Here is a 22,526-nt window from a genome sequence, read left to right on the forward strand (position 1 = left end):
TTTCTTAGTATTTTGACAGTTCCTGCACAGTGCCTGGGTCAGACTCCAGCCCCCAGGCTGGCTGGCTGTCTCCACTGAGCTTGGCCAAGAGGCTCACCGCAGTCAGGCATGGGGTTGTCAGCCAGGCCTGACCACCGCCTCTCAGCTGGTGTCTGGAATCACAAAGCCAGTAGCCTGAATGTTGGAACCTGGCTCCCCTCTTCTCTCTGTTTCTCTCTGATTCCTGGGAAGGACTTTTTGGAGGGCTGGAAAATCTTTGCTTCCACTATGCAGGGAGATCTGGTTTATCTCTAAGAAGCCCAGCAATGTGTGGCTGAATCTACTCAATCATGAACATTTTTCTTTTTCTTTTATTGTAAGTCATTTACCATTACAATACTGATGGCACTGTGAATTGAAGTTTTATAAAGTTGTCTGGCAAAGTCCTGTACGTTTGTTTCCTGCAGAAAGAGAGGTTACCTTTAAAATTAACCACAAAAGCCCAAAAGGATGTTACAAAAATGCATATCTACCTCTTATGAAGTAGTTTAGTGCTTCCAGCTGTATACGAGATATTTGAGATCGGTGTATCAATTTTACCTTCAACATTCAAATGACAAAAAGAACGTGAACAATAAAGAATTAAACAAACAATTTTTTACCTTAAGCAAGAAGATATTTGGTACAGAGACAAGACCAAAATAAATGAAGGAAAAAATAGTCTGTTAACTGGAAACATAAAAAATAGTATCTTCTTCCACCAAAATAATAATAACAATAAATGAACAGCTATGCCCTCAAGTGAGTGGAGGCATTTTTGATTTATAATATCACTTTATACATATAATGCATGTTATTGTATTCATAAAAGCAAAAATTATGCAGAGAAAATCTGACACTTGGTTTTCTTCTAATGACTTTTCAAAAAGAGATTTTGTTTGGGAAAGAAAGATTCTAAAGAGTTTTTTTGTGTGTTTGCTTTTCTTTAGCCTGAAGGTTTTTAAAACGTACTTTTATTAAAAAGCAAAGTACTCAGGCCTCTTTTCTGTGTACAGTGAAGGGGCCCTATAGCCTGCACTGGTGGGGGCTGGTTTTCCAGTCCCCACACTCCGACCTCCCATGGGGTTTTATAATACAAGCCCCTGAGCAAAATAGGGTGAAAATCCAAAATCTCATACCCAAATATGAGAGACTGGGGCAGGGGGTGAAGGGAGGGTGCACAGTCTGCTCAAGCTCTTCCTTTGAAGGCTTGGCCTCCCTTGGTTTGTGAGCACCTGAGCAGTCTCCAAGGCTGGCCCTGTACACTGTGGTCAGAAGATGTGTCCCTGTAGTGACAAGGCTGCGAAGTGGGTGGGGACATGTTTCTGGAGGGTGAGGGAGAGCTGGCTACTGCCCTACTGGCCTGTATCCCTCCTCCTAGGGAGCTGTCATTGACTCTAGCACCTGTCCTTGGACATTTCTCAGAGGTATTTTTCAGCCTTTTGTGTTGTGCTGTTGCATGGTTATGGAGTCTGATTGAATTGGATACTGAGATGAAATCATGTAGCATCCTTTTTCTGTTTCCAAGATTTCCTTTGGGTCTGGCAGCTCACATGTGAGTCTTCCCCAGAGGCTCAGACTTCCTGGGGGATGTGGCCCAGTGAGCAACCTGATCTGGGTTTGACCCCCCCAGAGAAGCCCCAGCTGGACCTATACAGTGAGCTGGATAGCTTGGCTGGCCTGAAGGAGGGCCAGGGCAGCAGCATGAAGCCTCCCTCTTAGAGAAGTAAAAATTGAGAGACAGCAAAGGACAAGAAGGAACAGGGCCCAAATTCCCTTCCCTTGGCCATGAGGCCTGAGGAAGGAAACTTCCAGGGGAATTTGAGAATTATCCTTATGGAACCAACAAATAAATAGTTACCAAATAAAATGGAAATAGCCTTCTTGGAATTTTCATTTTCAGGTATTTCCAGAAGCATTTAAGAGGGACTTTTTTTAAAGATTGTGCCTTTCATTCAGGCTCATTCAATGCCAAGGTTAGCCAGGTTTCTCTCTCCTAAATAGAGCTGGAATCATAGTACAAAAAGGGCCCATTAACAATACTGCCACAGTGGACAAAAAAACACTTTCACTTCTGCTATCTCATTTGATCCTTACTCTAACCCTGTGATGTGGCAAGGCAGGGATTACCATCTGCATTGTAGAGATAAGCACCTAAATTTGCTTAGGTAGGAAGTGGTCCTAGAACCCTGGAGCCCTGTCTCCTGGCTTGGTCTTTCTGTCTCTGTTCCATTGCCACTTCTAACTCATTTTTGGGAAATGAGCTACTCTTTGTGGTAAAACACACCCGGAAAAAGTGGGTTTACTTAGTACTTATCCAACCATCCTGAGGATAGGCAAGGTGAGAAGGTGAAAGGGCCTACAACAAATTGAACTCCTGAAAAAGTCAAATGCATGAAGGAATGCAATTAGAACTGAAACGGTTCTCTGGAGAGATCTTTGAAATCTTTGACCAGTCTGAGTCCTAACTGCAGTAAAATCCATGGGCACGCTTATATTTAACATTTCAACGTAAGTTAACAACGGTTTGTTAAACACATCTTAGGTAGGAGGGAAGGTGGGGGTTAGAAAGAGGTAAGGGCAAAATCTGGGGTCTGGGATCTCTATGGGTCCTCTAGGCCTCAGCAATGAATGGAGGATCATTCCATGCTTCCAACAGCCCCTGCAGCACACTGTGCCATGGGAGTTATATGGGCTTCAAGCTAACGGCCATGCTGACCATTGGGAATGAGATGCCTGTCGGCCCCAAGGCCATTCTTCAAAGAGTCTATCTCTTTGCCTTTGGTAGCCTCTTTTTCTTCTTCCTCCTCTTCCTCTTCCTCGTCCTCTTCCTCCTCATCCTCGTTGTCACTTCTCACATCCTGGATGTTCTAGACAAAAGAAAGCATTGGCTGTGACAACCTTTCAATTGGCTGTGAAGAATTCTGAGTGGATATGCAAACCAGTGGGCCCAGTTTAGAAGCATGAAAAGAAACCCAATACTTAAACAACCAAAAATTCACAAGGTTGACCATATCATGGATCTTAAAACAAACCTTAACATATGTAAAAAATTGAAATTAAACAAAGTATTTTGCATCATAATGGAATTAAACTAGAAATCAATATCAAAGATAATAGGGCACTTGGAAATTAAACAACACCCTTCTATATAGTCAATGGGTCAAAAAGTAAGTCTCAAAGAATATTAGAAAATATTTTGAACTAAATGAAAATGAAAATATAATATATTAAAATTTGTTGAATACAGTTAAAATAATGCTTTAAAAAGGAAATTTATAGCATTAAGTGTTTATATTAGGAAAGAAGAAAGATCTCAAACAATTTAAACTTCAACCTTAGAAACTAGAAAAAAGAAGAGCAAAATAAACTCAAAGCAAGAAAAAGGAAGGAAATAATAAAGATAAAATAAGTTGATGAAATTGAAAACACATAAACAATAGGGGAAAGGAAAAAAAAATGCCTGTTCTTCAAAAAGATCCATAACACTAATAACTCACGAGCAAGGCTGACAACAAAATAAAAGTGAAAGTACATATTACCAGAAAGGAAAAAAGGAGTTATGACTATAGATTCTGCAGGTAATACAAGAATAATATCAGAATGTTATGAATAGCCCTATGCATATACTTTTGACAACTTAGATCAAATGGTCCAATTTCTTAAAAACTACAAACTATTAAAACTTATTCAAGATAAAATAGATAACCTGAATAGTCAAATAATATGAAAAAAATTGAATTTGTAGTGAAAAACCTTCTGAAAAATAACAGCACTAGGCCCAAATGATTTCATTGGCAAATTCCATGAAACATACAAACACCAAATCTCTACGGTATCTTTTAAAAAATACAAGAGGAGGGAACATGTCCTATTTTATCTTAAGAGGCCAGAATTACCCTCACACAAAAACCAGACAGAGATAATGTAAGACAAGACAGTTACAGACCAGTATCTCTAATGAACATGGACATAAAAATCCTCAACTAAATATTCCAAATCAAAATAAGCAACGTATAAAAATAATAATACTTCATGACAAAGTGGGATTTATCTCATGAATGCAAGGTTGATTTGATGTTTGAAAATCAGTCAGTGTAATCCATCATACTAATAAGTTAAAGAAGAAAACAATAGATAATTGATGCAGAAAATCATGTGACAAAATTCCACATGCATTTGTGATAAAATAAAATCTCTCAGCAAAGAAAGAATAGAAAAGAACTTATTAAAGAATATCTACAAAATCTTATAGCTAATATCATACTTAATGGTGCATGGCTGAACACTTTCTCCTAAGACTAGGTACAAGGATGTCCACTTCCACTACTGCTATTCAACATTGTATAGGAATACTTAGTCAATATAGTAAGGTAAAAAAAGAAATAAAAGTCATAACATGTTTCCCTGAAAATAAGACAGGGTCATATATTTATTTTTCCTCAAGAAGACGCCCTAGGGCTTATTTTCATGGGATGTATTATTTTTTTTAAAGTACGGTACAACAATCTACATTTATTCAAATATAGTTAAGTTGTCTTCTTCTGGAACATCATCATAACTTTCCAAACCCCGAATTCCATCCTGAATTTCTTGCGACTCTATTTCCTTTAGAACCATTGGCCCTAATCTCTCATGTCTCGAGCAATAGAGCTCTCATGGGGCAGATGAGAAGGGCTGCTCCTCTTCTCTACCACACCACGAAGAAATGCATGGATTCTATGGTATGCTGTGTAGCCACGCGCATCACTAGGTCTTATTTTTGGGGCAGGACTTACATTGCACAAATGCTTACAAATCCTGTTAGGGCTTATTTTATGAGTAGGTCTTATTTTTGGGGAAACATGGTACATATTGGAAAAAAAGAAATAAAAGCATCCCTATTTGCAGATGTCATAATTGTCCATGTAGAAAATCCTAAGGAATCTACCAAAAAACTCCTAGAATTAATAAGTTGGTTTAGCAAGTTTGCAGGATACAAAGTCAACACACAAAAAAATCACACACATACACACACACACACACACACACACAAATTTTCATTCCAAAAACTAATTCAATAGGCTGAAAAATGTCCTCAAAGATATGAAGTCCCAATCTCTGGACCAGTGACGTCACCTGATACCTGTGTAAAGTTCTTGCAGACATGATTCAGGTAAGGATCTTAAGATGGAGAAGATTATCCTGGACTATCCAGGTGGGCCCTAAATGCCATCACAAGTGTCCTTATGAAACAGAGGCAGAGGGAAAGTTGACCACAGGGGAGAGGCAATATGAAGACAGAGAAAAGACTAGAATGATGCAGTTACAAGCCAAGAAATGCCCACAGCTACCAAAAACTGGAAAAGGCAAAGAACGGATTCTCTCCTAAGGCTTCTGGAGGGAACACAGCCCTGATGACACCTTGATTGAGGCTCAGAACTGAGTATGAGGCTCAGAACTTCTGACCTCCAGAACTGTGAGAGAATACATTTCTGTTGTTTTAAGCACCAAGTTGTCATAATTTGTTACAGCAGCCATAGAAATTAATACTACTAACAGTGTTCAATTAAAAACTGAAATTTAAAAATCTACAACATTTACAATAGTTCCAAAAATGAAATACTTAGGTATATATCTAACAAACTATGTATAGGATCTCTATGTAAAACCTACAAAACTCTGGTGAAAGAAATCAAGGAAGACCTAAATAATTGGAGAGACATACTATGTTCATGAATTAGAAGACTCAACATAATAAAAATATTAATTATCTTTAAATTGATTTATAGATTCCATACAATACCAATCAACATCCAAGCAGAATTTTCTGTAGACACAGATAAGCTGATTCTAAAATTTACATGGAAAGGCAAATGGACAAGAATAGCTAAAGGAATTCTGAAAAAGAAGAACAAAATGGAAGGACTTAAAGTACTCTATTTTAAGACTTACTATAAAGTTACAGTAATCAAGACAGGGTAGTATTAGCAGAAGGATAAACGCATAGTGGAACAGATATAGACTCTAGAAATAATTCCATACAAATATCGCTGATTGAGTTTATACAAAGGATCAAAACAATTCAATGGAGAAAGGATAGTCTTTTCAAGAAATGGTTGGAATGACTGGATATCCGTAGTACAAAAAGTAAATTTTCATCTAAATGTCATACCTCATACAAAAGCCAACTCAAAATGAATCATAGATCTAAATGTAAAATGCAAAACTATAAAACTTTTAGGAGAAAATCCATGATCTTGGATTGGGCAATGAATACTTAGACATGGCACAAAAAACATACTCCACAAAAGAAAAAAATTGATAATCTAGACTTTATGAAAATTAAAAACTTTTGCTATACTAAAGACACTATTCAGAGAATGAAAAACTGCAAACTGGGCAAAAATATTACACATACAACTTGTATGCATAATAAAGAACTCTCAACCTCAACAATAAGAAAACAACGCAATTTTTAAAAACAAGCAAAAGATGTAAAAAGAGACACTTCATTGAAGAGGACACAAGCATATGAAAAGATGTTCAGCATCATTATCCATTATAAAAATGCAAATTAAAACCATTAAAATAGCTAAAATTAAAAATGTTGGCAATACTAAGTACTGACAAGGATGCAGAATGACTGGACACCTCATGTATCGCTGGTGGAAATGCAAAACAGTACCGATAGACACTCTGGAAAACAGTTTGACAGTTACTTATAAAATTAAATATATATTTACTGTCTCCCTCAGCAGTTCTACTCCTGAGTAGCTACCCTAGAGACAGCTCTATTCATAACTACCAAAAATTGGAAGCAACTCAAATGCTTTCCCACAACACCACAGAAAGGGTGTCAAAATAACAAGCCTCACTGTAAACATGGAGGAATACACTTGGCATCTCCTCAGTTAAGACGCGACAGAGCAAGGCAACCTTTCTCTGATATGCTGGGAGCTGGGATCAAAAGTGCTGCCTCCTACAGAGGAAGCCTTTCAGGAAAGGGCCACGCTTGCTTTCCTGGTCAGTGTCCTTCTGGCCTCCTTTCCCAAAATACTTTGGTAGGGATCAAGGGGAAACTCTAATCAGAAAGGCAGACTGGCACCTACACACCCATCTCTCCAGGATTTGAAGAGCTAAGGCAGAAACCAGTCCCTGAGGATGACAGCCGTCTGCCCTAGCCATGTCCTCTAGCACCCTTACCTCTAAGAAGAGGTCCTGGACTATATGGGGTCTTCCGAAGTTTATAGCATTTTTGTGGTCACAAAGGTTGGGGAATACGCAGAGGGTAAGGACACTGGAAATCCTGCAATGTGCATGACACCCACGTAACTCCCCAGACATGCGTAGAGGTGAAAACCCTGTTCATAGCCATCCAAGCCGAGAACCTAACTCTATTTTACATTCAAGTACAGTAATTTTTGCATGGTTTTCATATATTCTGAATTTTCCAGGATTGCAAGTATGTATATAAGTCAAAGGAAGTCCACACAGTTGCCCTCCATTAGGCATGTGTTCCCCATCAGTGAATTCAACCAACATATGAAAAAATGCTCAACATCTCTAATCATCAGGGAAATGCAAATCAAAACCACAATGAGATATCACTTAACTCCAGTGAGAATGGCCTTTATCAAAAAGTCTCCAAACAATAAATGCTGGCGTGGATGCAGAGAGAGAGGAACACTCCTACACTGCTGGTGGGACTGCAAACTAGTTCAACCTCTGTGGAAAGTAATATGGAGATACCTTAAAGCGATACAAGTGGATCTACCATTTGATCCAGCAATCCCATTACTGGGCATCTACCCAAAAGATCCAATGACACTCTACAAAAAAGACACCTGCACTCGAATGTTTATAGCAGCACAATTCATAATTGCAAGGCTGTGGAAACAGCCCAAGTGCCCATCAATCCAAGAATGGATTAATAAAATGTGGTATATGTATACCATGGAGTACTATTCAGCTCTAAGAAACAATGGTGATATAGCACATCTTATATTTTCCTGGTTAGAGCTGGAACCCATACTACTAAGTGAAGTATCCCAAGAATGGAAAAACAAGCACCACATATACTCACCAGCAAACTGGTATTAACTGAGCAGCACCTAAGTGGACACATAGCTACTATAGTAATAGGGTATAGGACAGGTGGGAGGGGAGGGTGGGGTGGATATATACATACATAATGAGTGAGATGTGCACCATCTGGGGGATGGTCATGCTGGAAACTCAGACTTGGGGGGGGAGGGGGGAAAGGGCATTTATTGAAACCTTAAAATTTGTACCCCCATAATATGCCAAAATAAAAAATAAAAATATTTGGAAAAAAGAAAGCATGGCTGCCTCTGTACTGAACATGTACAGATGTTTTTTCCTGGTCATTAGTCTCTAAAAATTATAGTATAACAACTATTTATATAGCATTTATGTTGCACTGTATTAGGTATTATAAGTAATCTAAAGATGATTTAAAGTATACAGGAGGCTATTTGTGGGTTATATGTGAATACTATACCATTTCCTACCAGGGACTTGAGCTTCTGTGTGTTTTGGTATTCCTGGGGCACCCTGGAAGCAATCCTCCACAGATGCAGAGAGATTGCTATACTCTTCTTTTTGTTTGGAAAATCTTAATTCCAGAAAACCATGTCACCGATGGCAATGCTACCCATGACATTTGGGCCACCTCAATCTGCTTATTCATGATTACCTGACTTGTAAAAGAAAAACAGAGCCAATTTTTGCAGCTGGTATATAGAATGCCTCCTCTTGCCAAACACAAAAGTTGCTTTTTACACTGCCCCAACTCACCAGTGTAAAATAGAATATTTTCTATTTTTTACTGATACTTTCTTGCTGCTATCAATGGATATAATTTCTTAAGAGATTATTTCATTTTGCTAAGTCATAGAAGCTCTTAAAAATTAGCTTTTAAGACAAAAAGTAAGTTTTAGTGCTAGACAGACTCTGGAGCACATCTAGTCCTAGATATTCATTTCCCAGATGAGATAAAAGTTACAGCTCAGTTGCACCCAGTTGAATGACATAGCTTAGTGGCAGTGGATCCCAGATTACATGGTGTGGACTTTGATAAACATGTGCGGATTTCTTTCATATTCTCCACATTACCTAAATGAATAAAAAATTCACTGGATTTGTGGTGATCGTCAAACTGTAATGGATGCAAAAAATGATTTGATTACATAAATATAATTTGCTTTGAAGATTAAAACTGTTAAATATAGAGTATTCCCTAAATTGCCACATTTTAAATCCTTTAGAAACAGCTTTAGGCTCCACCTGAAAGTTCTACAACTCTAAGTAGGCAAAGACGTGTAAAGCCATTTTGTAAAAAAAATTCACTAGGATTTTAAGGTAAAGCAACATTTAGGAAATAACCATAGAAAGATAGAAGATTAAGGAGGGTTAAACTCAGAAAACTTGCAGTAAAATTGAATTGCTAAAGCTTGTTTCAAATCTTAGTATACGAGGTATGCAAGTAACTCAAACGTGATAGGAAAGCAGGCAAAGAGTATGAACAGGCAGCTCACAGAAGAGGCAACGCAGTTGACTCATAAGCTATTCAAGATGCCCAATCTCAGTAATCAGGAAACTGCAAATTAAAATGATAAGATAAAATGTGCATCAAACTGGTAAATATTGAAAAGTCTAGTAATACTAAAAATTAGTGAGGATGTGAGGAAAGAAAAACTCTCATATACTTGGTTTGAGAGTATCCGGTAAATTTGACCTAGCAATTCCACTTATAAAGAAATTCACACACATGTTCACAAGGAGACATACATCAATATGAATAATCTTATCGTGAGTGAAAAAAACAGGTTTCATAATTATATGTTTCACAATTATATTTCACAATTATATGTATTATATGCACTATATCATACCACTTATGTAAAGTTTAAAAATATAGAAAACAGTACTCTAATGTCTGTGGCTGTATCTGCACATAATAAACACATAAAAGCAAGGGAGGAAGGATACCAGCCTCAAGAGAGTGGTCACCTCTGCAGAGGAGGGGGGGATGAGTTAGAATATACTGGAATATACCAGCATATTATCTTCTCGAGGTTCCTGTGGGTGATTTCATCTAGTGTGCAGAAGGCATTCCATTTATATTTTCTAAGTGAGTGAATGAATGAAGAAGTGAATCTAATACCACAGCATTAATTATACACCAACTAAATGTAAATGACTCTGAAATTTATATCACTCTCAGGTATCAAACTCGAAAACTCACTAGCTAGACAATCTCTGCTCAGCTGTCTGACAGTCTGTCAAACTCAGATCCTTTTCTCTGTCTTCCATATTTCAGCAAATGGTGCTCCCATCCACTCAGTTGCTCAAAGCAAAAACCTAAAAATCATCCTCAATCCCTGCTTTTTATGAGAGACTTTGTTTTCCAGCCTATTGCACTCGGCTGGGTCCTTTGATACAGGGCCCTGCATTTAGCTCTCCAAACGTTGTCTTCAGGGATTCCAAGTTGTATCAAGTCCCTGGCCAGGACCCAGGTTCTGAGATGGAGGGTCTCTTTGCAACCCACGCCCACGGCAAAGTAAGGATGCACAGCAGGCAGCGGAGCCCCCTGTGCCGCACAGGCTGGCCCTCTGGACGCAGCTGCGAGTGTTGGGGTCCTGAAAGACTCACACTGACCCACGGTTCCCTGCAGGGGGCCTCGTGACAGCCAGTTCATATAGTTCCTGCTGGATGGTGCCGCTTCCCTGTCTCAGAGGAGCAAGACTGCTATTGTTGGCAAGATTTCTGAATCAGAAAAATTTTAAATGCATCTCGCCTGCTCCTCTCTAGGGATAGATGAAATATGATTTATTCTTAGACCAGTCCAATCCACCAGCCCACTTTAGAAAGGAAATGAATAACATTATCATCGCCTGGCCCACAGCTGAGAGGCCATTACATGAGGCTGTTCTACCCCAGAAATTCCCAACTGTTGTGCCAAGAAAGGGTTAAAAGCTACCCTGAGACATTGATCTCCTCAGGCCTCGGGGCAGCAAGGTAGAGCCTGAAGCTACCAGAGCCCCAGGGTGCCTGGGATGTCTCCTCCTGCTTTGGGTGCCTACCTCAGTTTACCCTGGTGTCTGTGCCAATATCAGTCCCTCAGGTGCCATAAGGTGACGAAGGTTGGGAAATACTGTCCTAGGCTCTCACTACAAGGCTGAAGGAGATTTTTCAAAGGACAGAATCCTTGGCTTGTTTTCTTCCTTGTAAATTGATGGCTTAGACTAGAGACAGGAAGCTGTGCGGTCTGCAGGGACAGGCGTGTGCACAGTGCAGCAGGCCAGGGTGGCTGCCTCCAGTATGGGAACGGTTCTGCTGAGTTAGACCCAACATTCACAGAGGCTATGCAGTACAAAAGGTGATGAGAGATAGATGTTCACTAAATGCATCAGAACAAATGAAGCGCTGCCGAATGACAAAGTCAAGACACCCTCTCCTGGTGTGTCCCTCCCAACCCAGATAGTACCCACCAGTGAAGGAACTGAGGGTGGTGGTGTGGAGTGCTATCCAAGTATTTTCTCATGGTTACAACTGACCAATTGGCTACAATCTCATTCTCTCAATCCATCAAAACTTTCCAAAAGCAGTCACCTTATTTCAAAAGGAAATTGGCTGGCAACCATTTCCTTTTAAAACCATTATCATTTGAGTAAATTTTAAACTGCCAGTGTTTGCATCTGAAGAGATGCTAACTAGCTAATTATGGAGAGCTTGGCTTCTCAAAGCATAGTATGTCTGGCTGTTCCTGCATAAATCTAACTTTACTCTGGATATGATGATACTGGCAGGTAGGAAAGCAATGCATAATGTGGGAAAAAGCACAAATAACAAAGGAGAATCGACAAAAAAACAGAGTTCATTCATTCATCCCAGGGTTCTCAGCCTTGGCATTATGGATATTTTGGGATCAGATTATTATTTTTTTGTGGGGACTGTTCCGCCCACCGAAGGATGTCTAGCAGTAAGTATGTGCAGTAAGTATCCAATAGGTGTTAGTAGCACCTCTGATTTGTCACAGCTAAAAATGTCTCCAGAGATTGCTAAATGTCCCTGGGGGCCAAAATTGTCCCAGTTGAGACCAACTGGTTCAAAAAATATTTCTTGATCCCCAGTGCATTGCACAAGACACTGGGGACATAACCGTCTGTCCTCAAATAATTTAGTTTATTGAAAGATCTGAATGCTAAGGAATCAAATACACAAATAAGAAATATATAATTACATATTTGATAAATGTTATGAAGTAGAGAATACTACAGTATTGAAATTAGGAAATTTCATGTAGATGAGGTGATGGCAGGAAAGTCTTACTAAGGAAATGGAACTCAAGTTGCAATCTGTAGTTTAAGTGAGAGTGGTCAGAGAATAGTGGACTAAAGAACATTTCAAGAAGAAGAAACATCTTGTGCAAAGACCCTGAGATGGGAGAAATCTTGACATGCTCAGGAACAGACAGGCCAGTACAGCTAAAACATAGTAAGAAAGATGGTGCATGATCCCAGGTGAGGTCAGGGAATAAGCATGGACCAGATAATGGATTTTACAAGTCAAGGTCGAAGTTCAAATTCACTTCTAAGCCCAAGTGGAAGCCACTATATAGCACTGTTTTGGGTGTTGGGGGCACACCAGTGACCAAAATAGACAAGGTACCTGTCCTCAGTGAACTTTTGCTCTAATGGAGTAGCTACTTTATATATTACAGTGTTTTCCATTGCCATGTGGAAATGGCTGGGGGGGGTGTCTAGAGTGGTCACAGGTGGCTCACGTGGGAAGCTAAGGTTGCAGTACAGGAGAGAAATGCCAGTGTTGGATTGTAGAGCTAGCATTTGAGATGTAGAAGGGGTTTTACATAGGAAACAATAGTGTCCAACGCCTCTGGGTTTGAAAGGGACCTTTAAGGTAATTTGATCTAGTTTCTATTTGATGCTGATATATTCTTTATAATAACTCAAGCAAAAGATGTACACAGTCCTGCCTGTACATCTCTAGTAATTCATTATCTGCTTCTTTTTAAAAAAAAAAAATTTTTTTTTCAAGAGATGGGGTCTCACTATGTTGCTCAGGCTGGTCTCAAAATCTTGGCCTCCAGCAATCATCCCACCTCGGGATCGCAAGGTGCTGGGATTATAGGCATGGCCACAGCACTCAGCCGGCTCCCTTGTTTGTATAGTGCTGAAATCTGCCTCCTTTAGCTTCCATCCATTACTACAAGTTCCACCCCTCTGGACCAGGCAAAAAGACTGTGCACTTCCTTCAAACATTGGTTAATTTTTCAAACATTTAAAGATAGTTAACTCCTCTTCAAGCTAAACATTCCCATTTTTTTCACTTGTTCCTCATAAGAAATAGCATAGAAACAACAAACACTTCACCATCCTCATTCATTCATTCATTCATTCATAGAGACAGAGTCTTGCTTTCTTGCCTGGGCTAGAGTGCAGTGGCATTATCATAGCTCACTGCAACCTCAAACTTCTGGGCTTAAGCAATTCTCCTGCCTCAGTCTTCCCAGTAGCTGGGACTACAGGCACATGCCACTATGCCTGGTTAATTTTTCTTTTTCTTTTTCTTTTTCTTTTTTTTTTTTTTCATAGAGCCGGGGTCTTGCTCTTTGCTCTTGCTCAGGCTGGTCTCAAATCCTGGCCTCAAGCAATCCTCCTGCCTTGGCTTCCCAGAATCTAGGTATGAGCCACCACATCCAGCCCACCATCCTGTTTCTTAAGAAAACATATTCCTAGCCACAGCTGTCACCCTGTATTGTACAATACATGTACCATAACTAGCATCACTCAGTTAATACACAACTTCCCGCCAATTTCATCTCCACCAAAAAAAAGTGAATAAATACTTTTTTTTTTTGTTTTTTTTTTGTTTTGTTCTTTTTTTGAGACAGAGTCTCACTTTGTTGCCCAGGCTAGAGTGAGTGCCGTGGCGTTAGCCTAGCTCACAGCAACCTCAAACTCCTGGGCTCAGGCAATTCTTCTGCCTCAGCCTCCCAAGTAGCTGGGACTACAGGCATTCACCACCATGCCCGGCTAATTTTTTCTCTATATATTAGTTGGCCAATTAATTTCTTTCTATTTATAGTAGAGACGGGGTCTTGCTCTTGCTCAGCCTGGTTTCGAACTCCTGACCTTGAGCAATCCGCCCGCCTCGGCCTCCCAGAGAGCTAGGATTACAGGCGTGAGCTACCGCGCCCGGCCAATACTTTTTAAAAGTAAATACATTTAAAGTCAAATCCTAATGTCTACACTTTTGGCTTTTTTTAATGTGATTTTTTTCATATATTTTAAGATTCCAGAATATATATATCTGTGTATGTGCATATATATATATCTTTATCAATTATACATGATTTGCCTATTAGTTAAGGTAAGTATCTGGTCCTAGTCTGTATTCCTCAAAAATGATTACAAGAATAACCAAACAAAATAAATGCTGGCAATGAAAAAAATGCACACTAGTACTAGTAGGATAAAATGCTCATTTCAAGTAAATGAATAATCTCTGCCTACAGCACTTCCATGCACCTCTGGGGATGACATCTGCACTATGCTTCAACAAAATCATAGAGTTATGTTTCTGAAACGCTGTAACTAAACGCCGTGCTCGGGAATCTGTGGCTTTGCAGTAATGTCAAAAGCCCAGAAGGTTGTGAATGACTCATGATGCCCCACTGCTTTTTGAATGACTCCATGTCTAAATCCACAGTTGGCAATGAAACAAAGAGCAATATAATAAGCACTTTATGCTGTTTTGAAAGCAAATTTTTAGCTTTAACTATAGAAAAAAAAGAGCAAGTACATTCAGTCACAGTTCAATTTTCTGAAGTACTTGCAAAGTCACTCCCTTTTGTTATACTCATTCTAATTATCCAAGTTGGCAAGGTCACAGAAAAAAACAATTGAGTATTTCCTTTTTTTTTTTTTTGCCTCCTCAAAGGAGTTGTATTAAATTTAAATTGGGTTTTATAAAATCTGGCTATCCATGGACATTTTCCTTTCAGTAAGCTAGAGTATGAATTTTTTAGACCAGTGCTTCTCAAACTTTAATGTGCACAGGAATCACCTAGAGTTCTTCATAAGCTATAGATTCTCATTCAGGAGGTCGCTAGAGAGGCCTGAGATATTACATTTTTAACAATCCCTGGGCGATTCCGAGGCTGTGGTCACAGACCAGCCTTCGGTCAGCAAGGCTGTCTGTTAGGCCAGGAACCCTCTTCTAGATTGATGTCCTCTGTGAAAAGAAAAAGTTGCAGCAGAAGGCCACCTATGGGACTTTCATGTTTTAAAATTCCATGGTTCCAAATAATTTTGATTTCCTTAGTCTCTGTATTTTATAAGTAACTTTTCAGTCCAGAAAGACAATATAAAATTAGAAGTATGTCTCATTTTATGTAATAAATGGTTCTTTTAATGCAATTAGTAAATCATTTTGTAAAATAAATCATGGTTTTAGTTCGCCAGAAAAATGTACCCTTTAAAGTATTTTGTTTTTCTACAAAGGAAAGAATCTCAGTGGGCTTGTTTCAAGTCTGAATTTTCCTTTATAAGGTGTTTCTTTGTTTTTAGCACAGGACACCAGAGTAATACGAATGTCTACTACTCTTGTTAAAATTTGCAAGATGGGAGTATTTGTTGAGGTAAACTAATGTTACTAATGTGGGGAAGAGTATAGCCATCTCTGTTTTCTAGAATGTAAATCAAGTAAATAGAGGGATATCCCTGCATATGTTTCCAGTGGTGGAGAGGACAACACAGCTTGTTTTCTCTACTTAATCTGGATCTCAACCCAGGATACAAATTAGAAGAATTCTGGGTTGAGGATGAAACCCAGGGAATTCCCACCTAGGGAGAGAAAAGACCTGCCAAAAATTCCACTGTCGGTATCCTGCCCCATAGACTCTGATTTAATTGGTCTGTGTTGTGGCCTGGCCATGAGCATTTTTCTGTTAAAGCTCTATAGGCCATTCTCTTTAGTTATAGTCAGCATAGCTAGTATTTCACAAGTTCATCTGAGTTAAAGATCTGGAATTCTGGAAGATCTTCTTCAGGGTGTGAGCAGTATAATTTATTCTGTAATTAGGCTTAAATATAATTACAACCCTCCCTGATTAAAATATATATCAGGTGAAATAATAATGACTTGTTTATGAACTGGCTTGTACAGAATACTCCTGAATTCTTTCAATAGGCCTTCTTTTTTTTTTTTTTTTGATATGAGGTCTCACTATGTTTCCCAGGTTGGGGTACAGTAGCTGTTCACAGGCACAATCATAGCTCACTATGATAATAGCAGCCTCAAACTTCTGGGCTCAAGCAATCCTCCTACCTCAGCCTCCCAAGTAGCTGGGATTATAGGTATAAGCTACTGCACCCAGCTTTAATAGGCCTTTTAAACAAAAGGACCTGTCACCAAATGTCATGCTTTCTTATTCTTAAGTAAAGGGTGCTGGCCCAGGTGCAGTGGCTCACGCCTGTAATCCTAGCACTCTGGGAGGCTGAGGCAGGAGGATCACTGGAGGTCAGGAGTTCAAGAAAAGGTTGGAATGATAACCTGATTGAGCAAAATGAAGTTTAACAAGAAGGAATGCAACTTCCAACAGATAAAAGAATTATCACTACCACCAGACAATTCCCCAGTGGAGGAAATGCGACCTAACAGTAGCCCAAATGAAAAAGACTTAAAAGTTTTAATCAATTTCAAGCTTAGTATGAATTAACAGTATAATGTGACTATCACCAACTAAATACAAAACTAGGCTGCATCAATGGAAGTAGAGTTTTCAAAAATAAGAGATAATAGACCTCCCTGATTTTGTATTTGTGAGACCATATTTAGAAAACTGTGCTCAGTTCTAGGCACAACAGTTAAAGAATCTGAATAACGAGGAACAGGAGAATGATCAGGTAGGTGAAAAGACTCCCAAGCATACCTTAGGAGGTATGTTTGAAAGAATTAGATGTATTTAGCCTGTAGAAACAGAGCCATGAGGGTGGTGGTAGGGCATGACGGTTGGCATCTGAGGTGCCACCCTATGGTTCTGTGCTGCTCTGTGGAGCTCTCCATATCTGAGACATTGTCAAGATCACTTGTCAGGTATGTGGTATGAAGTCTGTTATTAGAAATAGTTCAAGCACCTAAGTTTGCAAATGATATACTTGAGGACTTCTGGAGTTGAAGAATAATGATTCCAAATTTCCCCCATACTTTCCCCAAACAGCTATAGAATCAACATGAATACATGGCTTCCATTTTCCTAGGAAACAGAGAACAGTGTTTAAATTATCTACAACAGGAAGAAAATATATACAAATTCCAATAGCGCTCCCACAGCCCTCAAGCTTGTGGCTGGGAAAGTGGGGAGGGTAGGCTGGAATGACTCCGTGAACAGGAGCAGGACTCCAGGAAGCACAGATAAAATCATCAGAAGGAGAAAAGGAAACTGCGAATGCCACGGGTTGGGACCTGGTAGTCCATAGCCCTTGGTAGATAGAAGAGGGTCCAAAGTGTGGGAGACAGGAAGTGGCAGCCTGAGAGAAGCAGAGCTCATCAGGGAGAGTCAGGTATATGGAGAAAAACCAGTACTTGGAGATGCACAGTGAAGGGAAAGAAGGAAACAAGAGGAAAAATTAAGGATCCTGAAGAAGCAAAAGAAAAATGAGACAAAGGATTTACTTAAAAAAATAAAAAACAAATGAAAAAAAGCAGTTTCTCCCTAAAATAGTACCCTCCTCCCTCACTCGCCAACTGAAATGTTTTCTTGAGTGTAAAAGAAAGGGTAGCGGGTGTCGCCAGCATGCTGTGATTGAGCATAGCAGGGAGGACCCCTTAGAAAGAGGTCTCACATGAGAACATATCCCCCCCTCTGTCCCATATGCAGTGGAGAAGTAGAATTGCCATTCCAGAGCCAGGAGCCACATGTACAATGTGCTAGCCACCAGCCACAGGTGGCTTTTGAGCACTTGAAATGTGGTCAGTCCAAATTGAGGTGTACTGTAAGTGTAAAATCCACATCAGATTGCAAAAACTTAATGTGCAAAAAAGAATGAAAATATCTCACTGACAATTTTTTATAATTGATTGTTGAATCATTGTATGATCCTTCAACATGATTATAATTCTCCCTTGATTAAATACTTACCAGGCAAAATGTATATCAGGAAAAACTGAAATGATAATATTTTTCTTATATTGTATTAATATAACATATTCTTAAAATTAATTTCACCTGTTCATTATATTTTAAATGTCATATATGTGGCTCATATTATATTTTTATTGGACAGACTGGCCTAGAGGGGAAAATCAGAAACAAAGAAGGAATCACCTAACAGTTATACTTGTTCAAAAATGGAAACAGGCTGCATTAGAAATCATATACACTATTGTTATTTAGAAAATAAAATACTGTGACTTCTACTTCTGACCATGATGGAAAAAATAGTAACTACATTACCCTAACACCTTAACCAACTAGAAAACAAATAAAATAAATGACCGAGGCTCTAATCCCCCCACTGAGGGGGTTTGTAGCTGTGTCCCTCTCTGGGTGTTCTCCTTGGCTGAAGGGAACTGCCTTGCCAGAGTTATGTCCCCTCTCCAGATCTGGGCAGCCCACATCCAGTGACCAGCTAACCTTGGGGCACAGAGGCTCTGCCTCAGTTGATCTCTGATGCAGCTTCTCCTTGCACCCGGCCCATTTCCCCTCACCCCCTCACAGGCATGGAAGCTCCGATCCCCCCAGATTCTCCTGCACATGCACACCCACACACACGCAAATATACACACAGAAATACTCACAACTGACATGGGACAGAAAAAGAATGGCAATGGAAAGCTTCAAGGCCTGCTTTGGACTCCTGTGCTGCCCCACTGAGCTTTACCCTCCCCTTGTGACTCTCCTTCTCTGGATGGCCAATCCTGGGGCCCTGCCTGAGCCCAGGATTCCTCCACATTCTTCATACTGTCTTGCATCCAGGTAAGTGGGTAAGGGAGAGTTTTAGGAGTACAAGTGGCTTTAGAGGCTACCATCCAATCATTACATAGGCAGTCACCCCTTGTAGCTGCCATACAGGGTTCTGACCTTAGCCAATATCCAGTCACATTGGGCTTCCATGCAGGGCTCTGGGGACCGGGACAGTGGTTCCAGCTCAGCCAAATGGCTGAGCACAGCCAATTCCACTCATTCTCTTGAAAGACGTCACGTTTCCAGGTTCATACTGAACACATTACAGACAAATGTCACTTGCTTGGAGCAATACTGAGGCTGAGGCAGGTTGAGAAGGACAAGTCTCAAGTCAGGCTACCAGAGCATGACCGTGGAGCTGTGTGAAGAGTACGTGCCCTGGGCTGCTGTCTTCAGGATTACCTCAGTCAGGTACGTGTGGAGAGGAGGCAAAAGCTGAAGAACACAGCCCCTTTGAGAGTCCTGAGTTCCACAGATGGCATGCTTGCTGTTCTCAAGATAGAACATGGATGGAGCCATCTGTATCATAAATCACTCAGGCACTAAAGCCCACATGATAAATCAAAATGAAAATGTTTGAAAAACTAATTTCTTTTACCCATATCTACACACTGCATGAGTTTTCAGGAATGAGGTTTCTTTTGCCCTCCTCTGAGACTTACATGGTGGGGGTGGGGAGATGGCCGCAGGGTGGGGTAGGCCACAGAAAACAGCGGGAGGTTAACAGAGACAGCGCTGACCACAGGAGTCTCCCCCATACCTGTTTTTACCAATCTCTCTGGCCCAAGAGCCCATTAATAAAACTTTCACATCCTGGTGTGAATGTGTAGATTTATTAGCAGGCCATGAATTGTGCCTGTGCCCCTTGTCTAAAACTGAGATTCCACATACCATATCTGTGTGTGCGTCTGTTTCTCTACTAATAAAATGGAGACTGTTTCTTTCAGGATTATATAAAAATTCATTCCATTTTTGTGAAATGATTTTTTAAATCATGGGTACCTGAGCGGTCAGAGCTTCTTAAAGACCTCTTTTTACCTAGATCCTCCCCATCCCTCAAATTCCTTCCCCACTTCAGCAGAATAGGAGCAGCGGCTCGGGGGACATCGTGGTTCATCTTCAGGACAGAGGAAAGAAAGTCGGGACTTGCATCCCCACAGGCATCAGTGCACTGCTTTCAGAAAGCAGTTCTCATCCTGAACAAGCCCCTTCATTTTACAACTGCCTCAGTTGCCCTCCTGTCAACCAAAGACTTGAGGAGTCCAGCACCTCCAAACAACTAGTATTTTGAAAACCATTGTTAGAAAATATAATAGACAAGAAGTTTAAGAGTATGCACAAGACAGCTACTATGTCATAAAGTAAATATGGAAAATCCTTCACATAATTAAATAAGTCATGGGCAATTGGAGGGAAGTGAGATCTGCTGCTTTGAACAGACACCGGCAGCTGGAACCTCCTCACAGTAACTGTCCCCACTCGGCTGCTGGCACCCAGCTGCTCTCCACACCTGCTTCCAAAGAAACTGAGGTAGACTGAAGAGAACTGAAATAAGATATTGTTTTGCTCATTTAAAAATCCTAATATAATCTTTTTCCATCAGAGGTCAGTCTGCCTGGGATTAAGAGCTAAAAAGACCCACTGTTGTCAGCAGCAGCAGAGAGAGGTGCTGTGGCATCCACATGTGGGGACCACAACAACTCTCCCAACAGAAAGAGGAATCGTTTTATTAAAAAAAAGACAGAATTTCCAAATAGCCTGGAAAAACATATTGCACATCCTAATTGCACATTATTGAGAAAATGCCTGAATAATATTATCCTGGGTAGAGAAAAGCTATCTGAAACTGTGTAGGTTTCAGTCCTGATTTGCACGACCTCAGGAAGCCCTTTGCCCCCTCCTAGTCTCCATTTCCCATTTGGCAAATGAATTCCTCCTTTCCATTCTGCGCTGCTTCCACCTCAACGTACGTATGTATGGCTGGGTCTTCTCTTGAGCACTCATCTCAGTGCCCTTGTTGCATCTGTGGGTCTGATCTGGAGGTTCCCAGATCAAGGGCAAAGCAACAGTAATTCTACGAAGGCAAGAGACCTGGGAAGAAGCCAGTTTACTCATGGGCCCTGCCCTCTCACTTACAGTACATTTTCTTGCTTTTATTACCTTAGAGCCATGCAGATGGTTGGCTATTCAACTTTGACTTCTTTAAACAACTCTACTCTTTCCAGTTTATAAAATCTCTGGCTTACAAGTGCTTTAAGCCACACGATCCTCTAAAAGGCATACACTTCATGAGGTTTTCTAGAGTGCCCTCTATGAAAAGCCAGAATTAATTCATTGATTACTTGTAATGATAAACATAACTCAGCCAAGTCAAAGATACCATTATGAAATTTGTGAGAACTGAGCATAAGCCACACTAAATGCGTGCCCACAGAAACACACGTAAACACACACACAAAATATGTATTACTTGTATTTTTAGGACATGTGTCCATAAATACAAAACTTCTAGGGAAGCAGAGGAACACAGCATTAGCAGCATGGGCTCTGAAGTGTCAGGCGTCAAGGGTGTGAATTCCACTGCTGTGTGGTGTTAAGCAGTCATGTTACTTCTTCATTCACCCTTGCTCTCTTCCTCTGTGAAAGAGGGATAATAATAGCTGCTTCAGAGAGTGACATGAGACTCAAAGTCAGTACGAATTCATATATGTGGGTGTGAGTGGTGAACTGCAATACAACAGCAAGGCTTTGTGGAGAGGAGCCACAGTGTCTTGGTAGACAATAATGGTCTCTTCCAGTTCTAAAACTCTATGGGAATTCTATTTTGTTGCTGAGCTGCATAGTGTGGAAGAATATTCAAGTTTGAAATTCTTTAAGCCAAGCATCTTAACACAGTATTTTTATCATTACAAGTTTACAAATTCCGCTGCTGTTGCTTGAATAAATGTCAAACTAGTTAATCTGTATAAACATTCAGAAATATAAAATATATAAGTTGATAGCATTTTTATAAAACTTTATTTTAATCGTCAGTCTTTGTGATGTGTTTATGAAGTGCTGCCCAGCAAAGTGCAGTTTTACATTTGCTCTTGCCTACTAACAAGAGAGACTTGGAGACTTCTTGGATATTACGGATTTTGTATTTCTTTCCTAATATGTTCACATCTGAGAGAATGTGTCAAAAAAGATCAGCTGAATGTGAATCATGAAAGTCAACTGGCAGAAGACAGTTTAGAAAACTGTCACTGGAACCTTTGGTTGCAAGTCAAGGACTGACATCTGATACCAGCTGCAGCCCTGTCTACGCAAAAGGAAGTAGCTTGCTGAGAGCCAAGTGCCAGGCAACTTCCCATTTACACACGCTCTGTAATTTAGATCATGATAATGGCAGCTAACACTTATCATGTGCTTACTATGTGCCAGACACTGTTCTAAGGGCTTTATCCTTCAAGGCAGGTACTAATATTATCATCCTCATTTTACAGGTGAGGAAACTAAGGCAATGAACAGAAGT

General features: G+C 40.0%; 1 protein-coding gene across 1 annotated transcript in view; it reads right to left on the reverse strand.

Moving 5' to 3' along the window:
• Window positions 1–378: 378 nt before the first annotated feature.
• CERS3 (ceramide synthase 3) overlaps window positions 379–22,526 on the reverse strand; it is a 98,643-nt gene continuing 76,495 nt past the window's right edge. The window contains exon 11 of the mRNA XM_076004812.1: window positions 379–2,888. Within this exon, the coding sequence (XP_075860927.1) occupies window positions 2,721–2,888 (168 nt within the window). The 3' untranslated portion in view covers window positions 379–2,720. The remainder of the gene's footprint in view (window positions 2,889–22,526) is intronic.

This window comes from Microcebus murinus, chromosome 7 (genome assembly GCF_040939455.1).
Source record: "Microcebus murinus isolate Inina chromosome 7, M.murinus_Inina_mat1.0, whole genome shotgun sequence".
Classification (NCBI taxonomy): Eukaryota; Metazoa; Chordata; class Mammalia; order Primates; family Cheirogaleidae; genus Microcebus; species Microcebus murinus.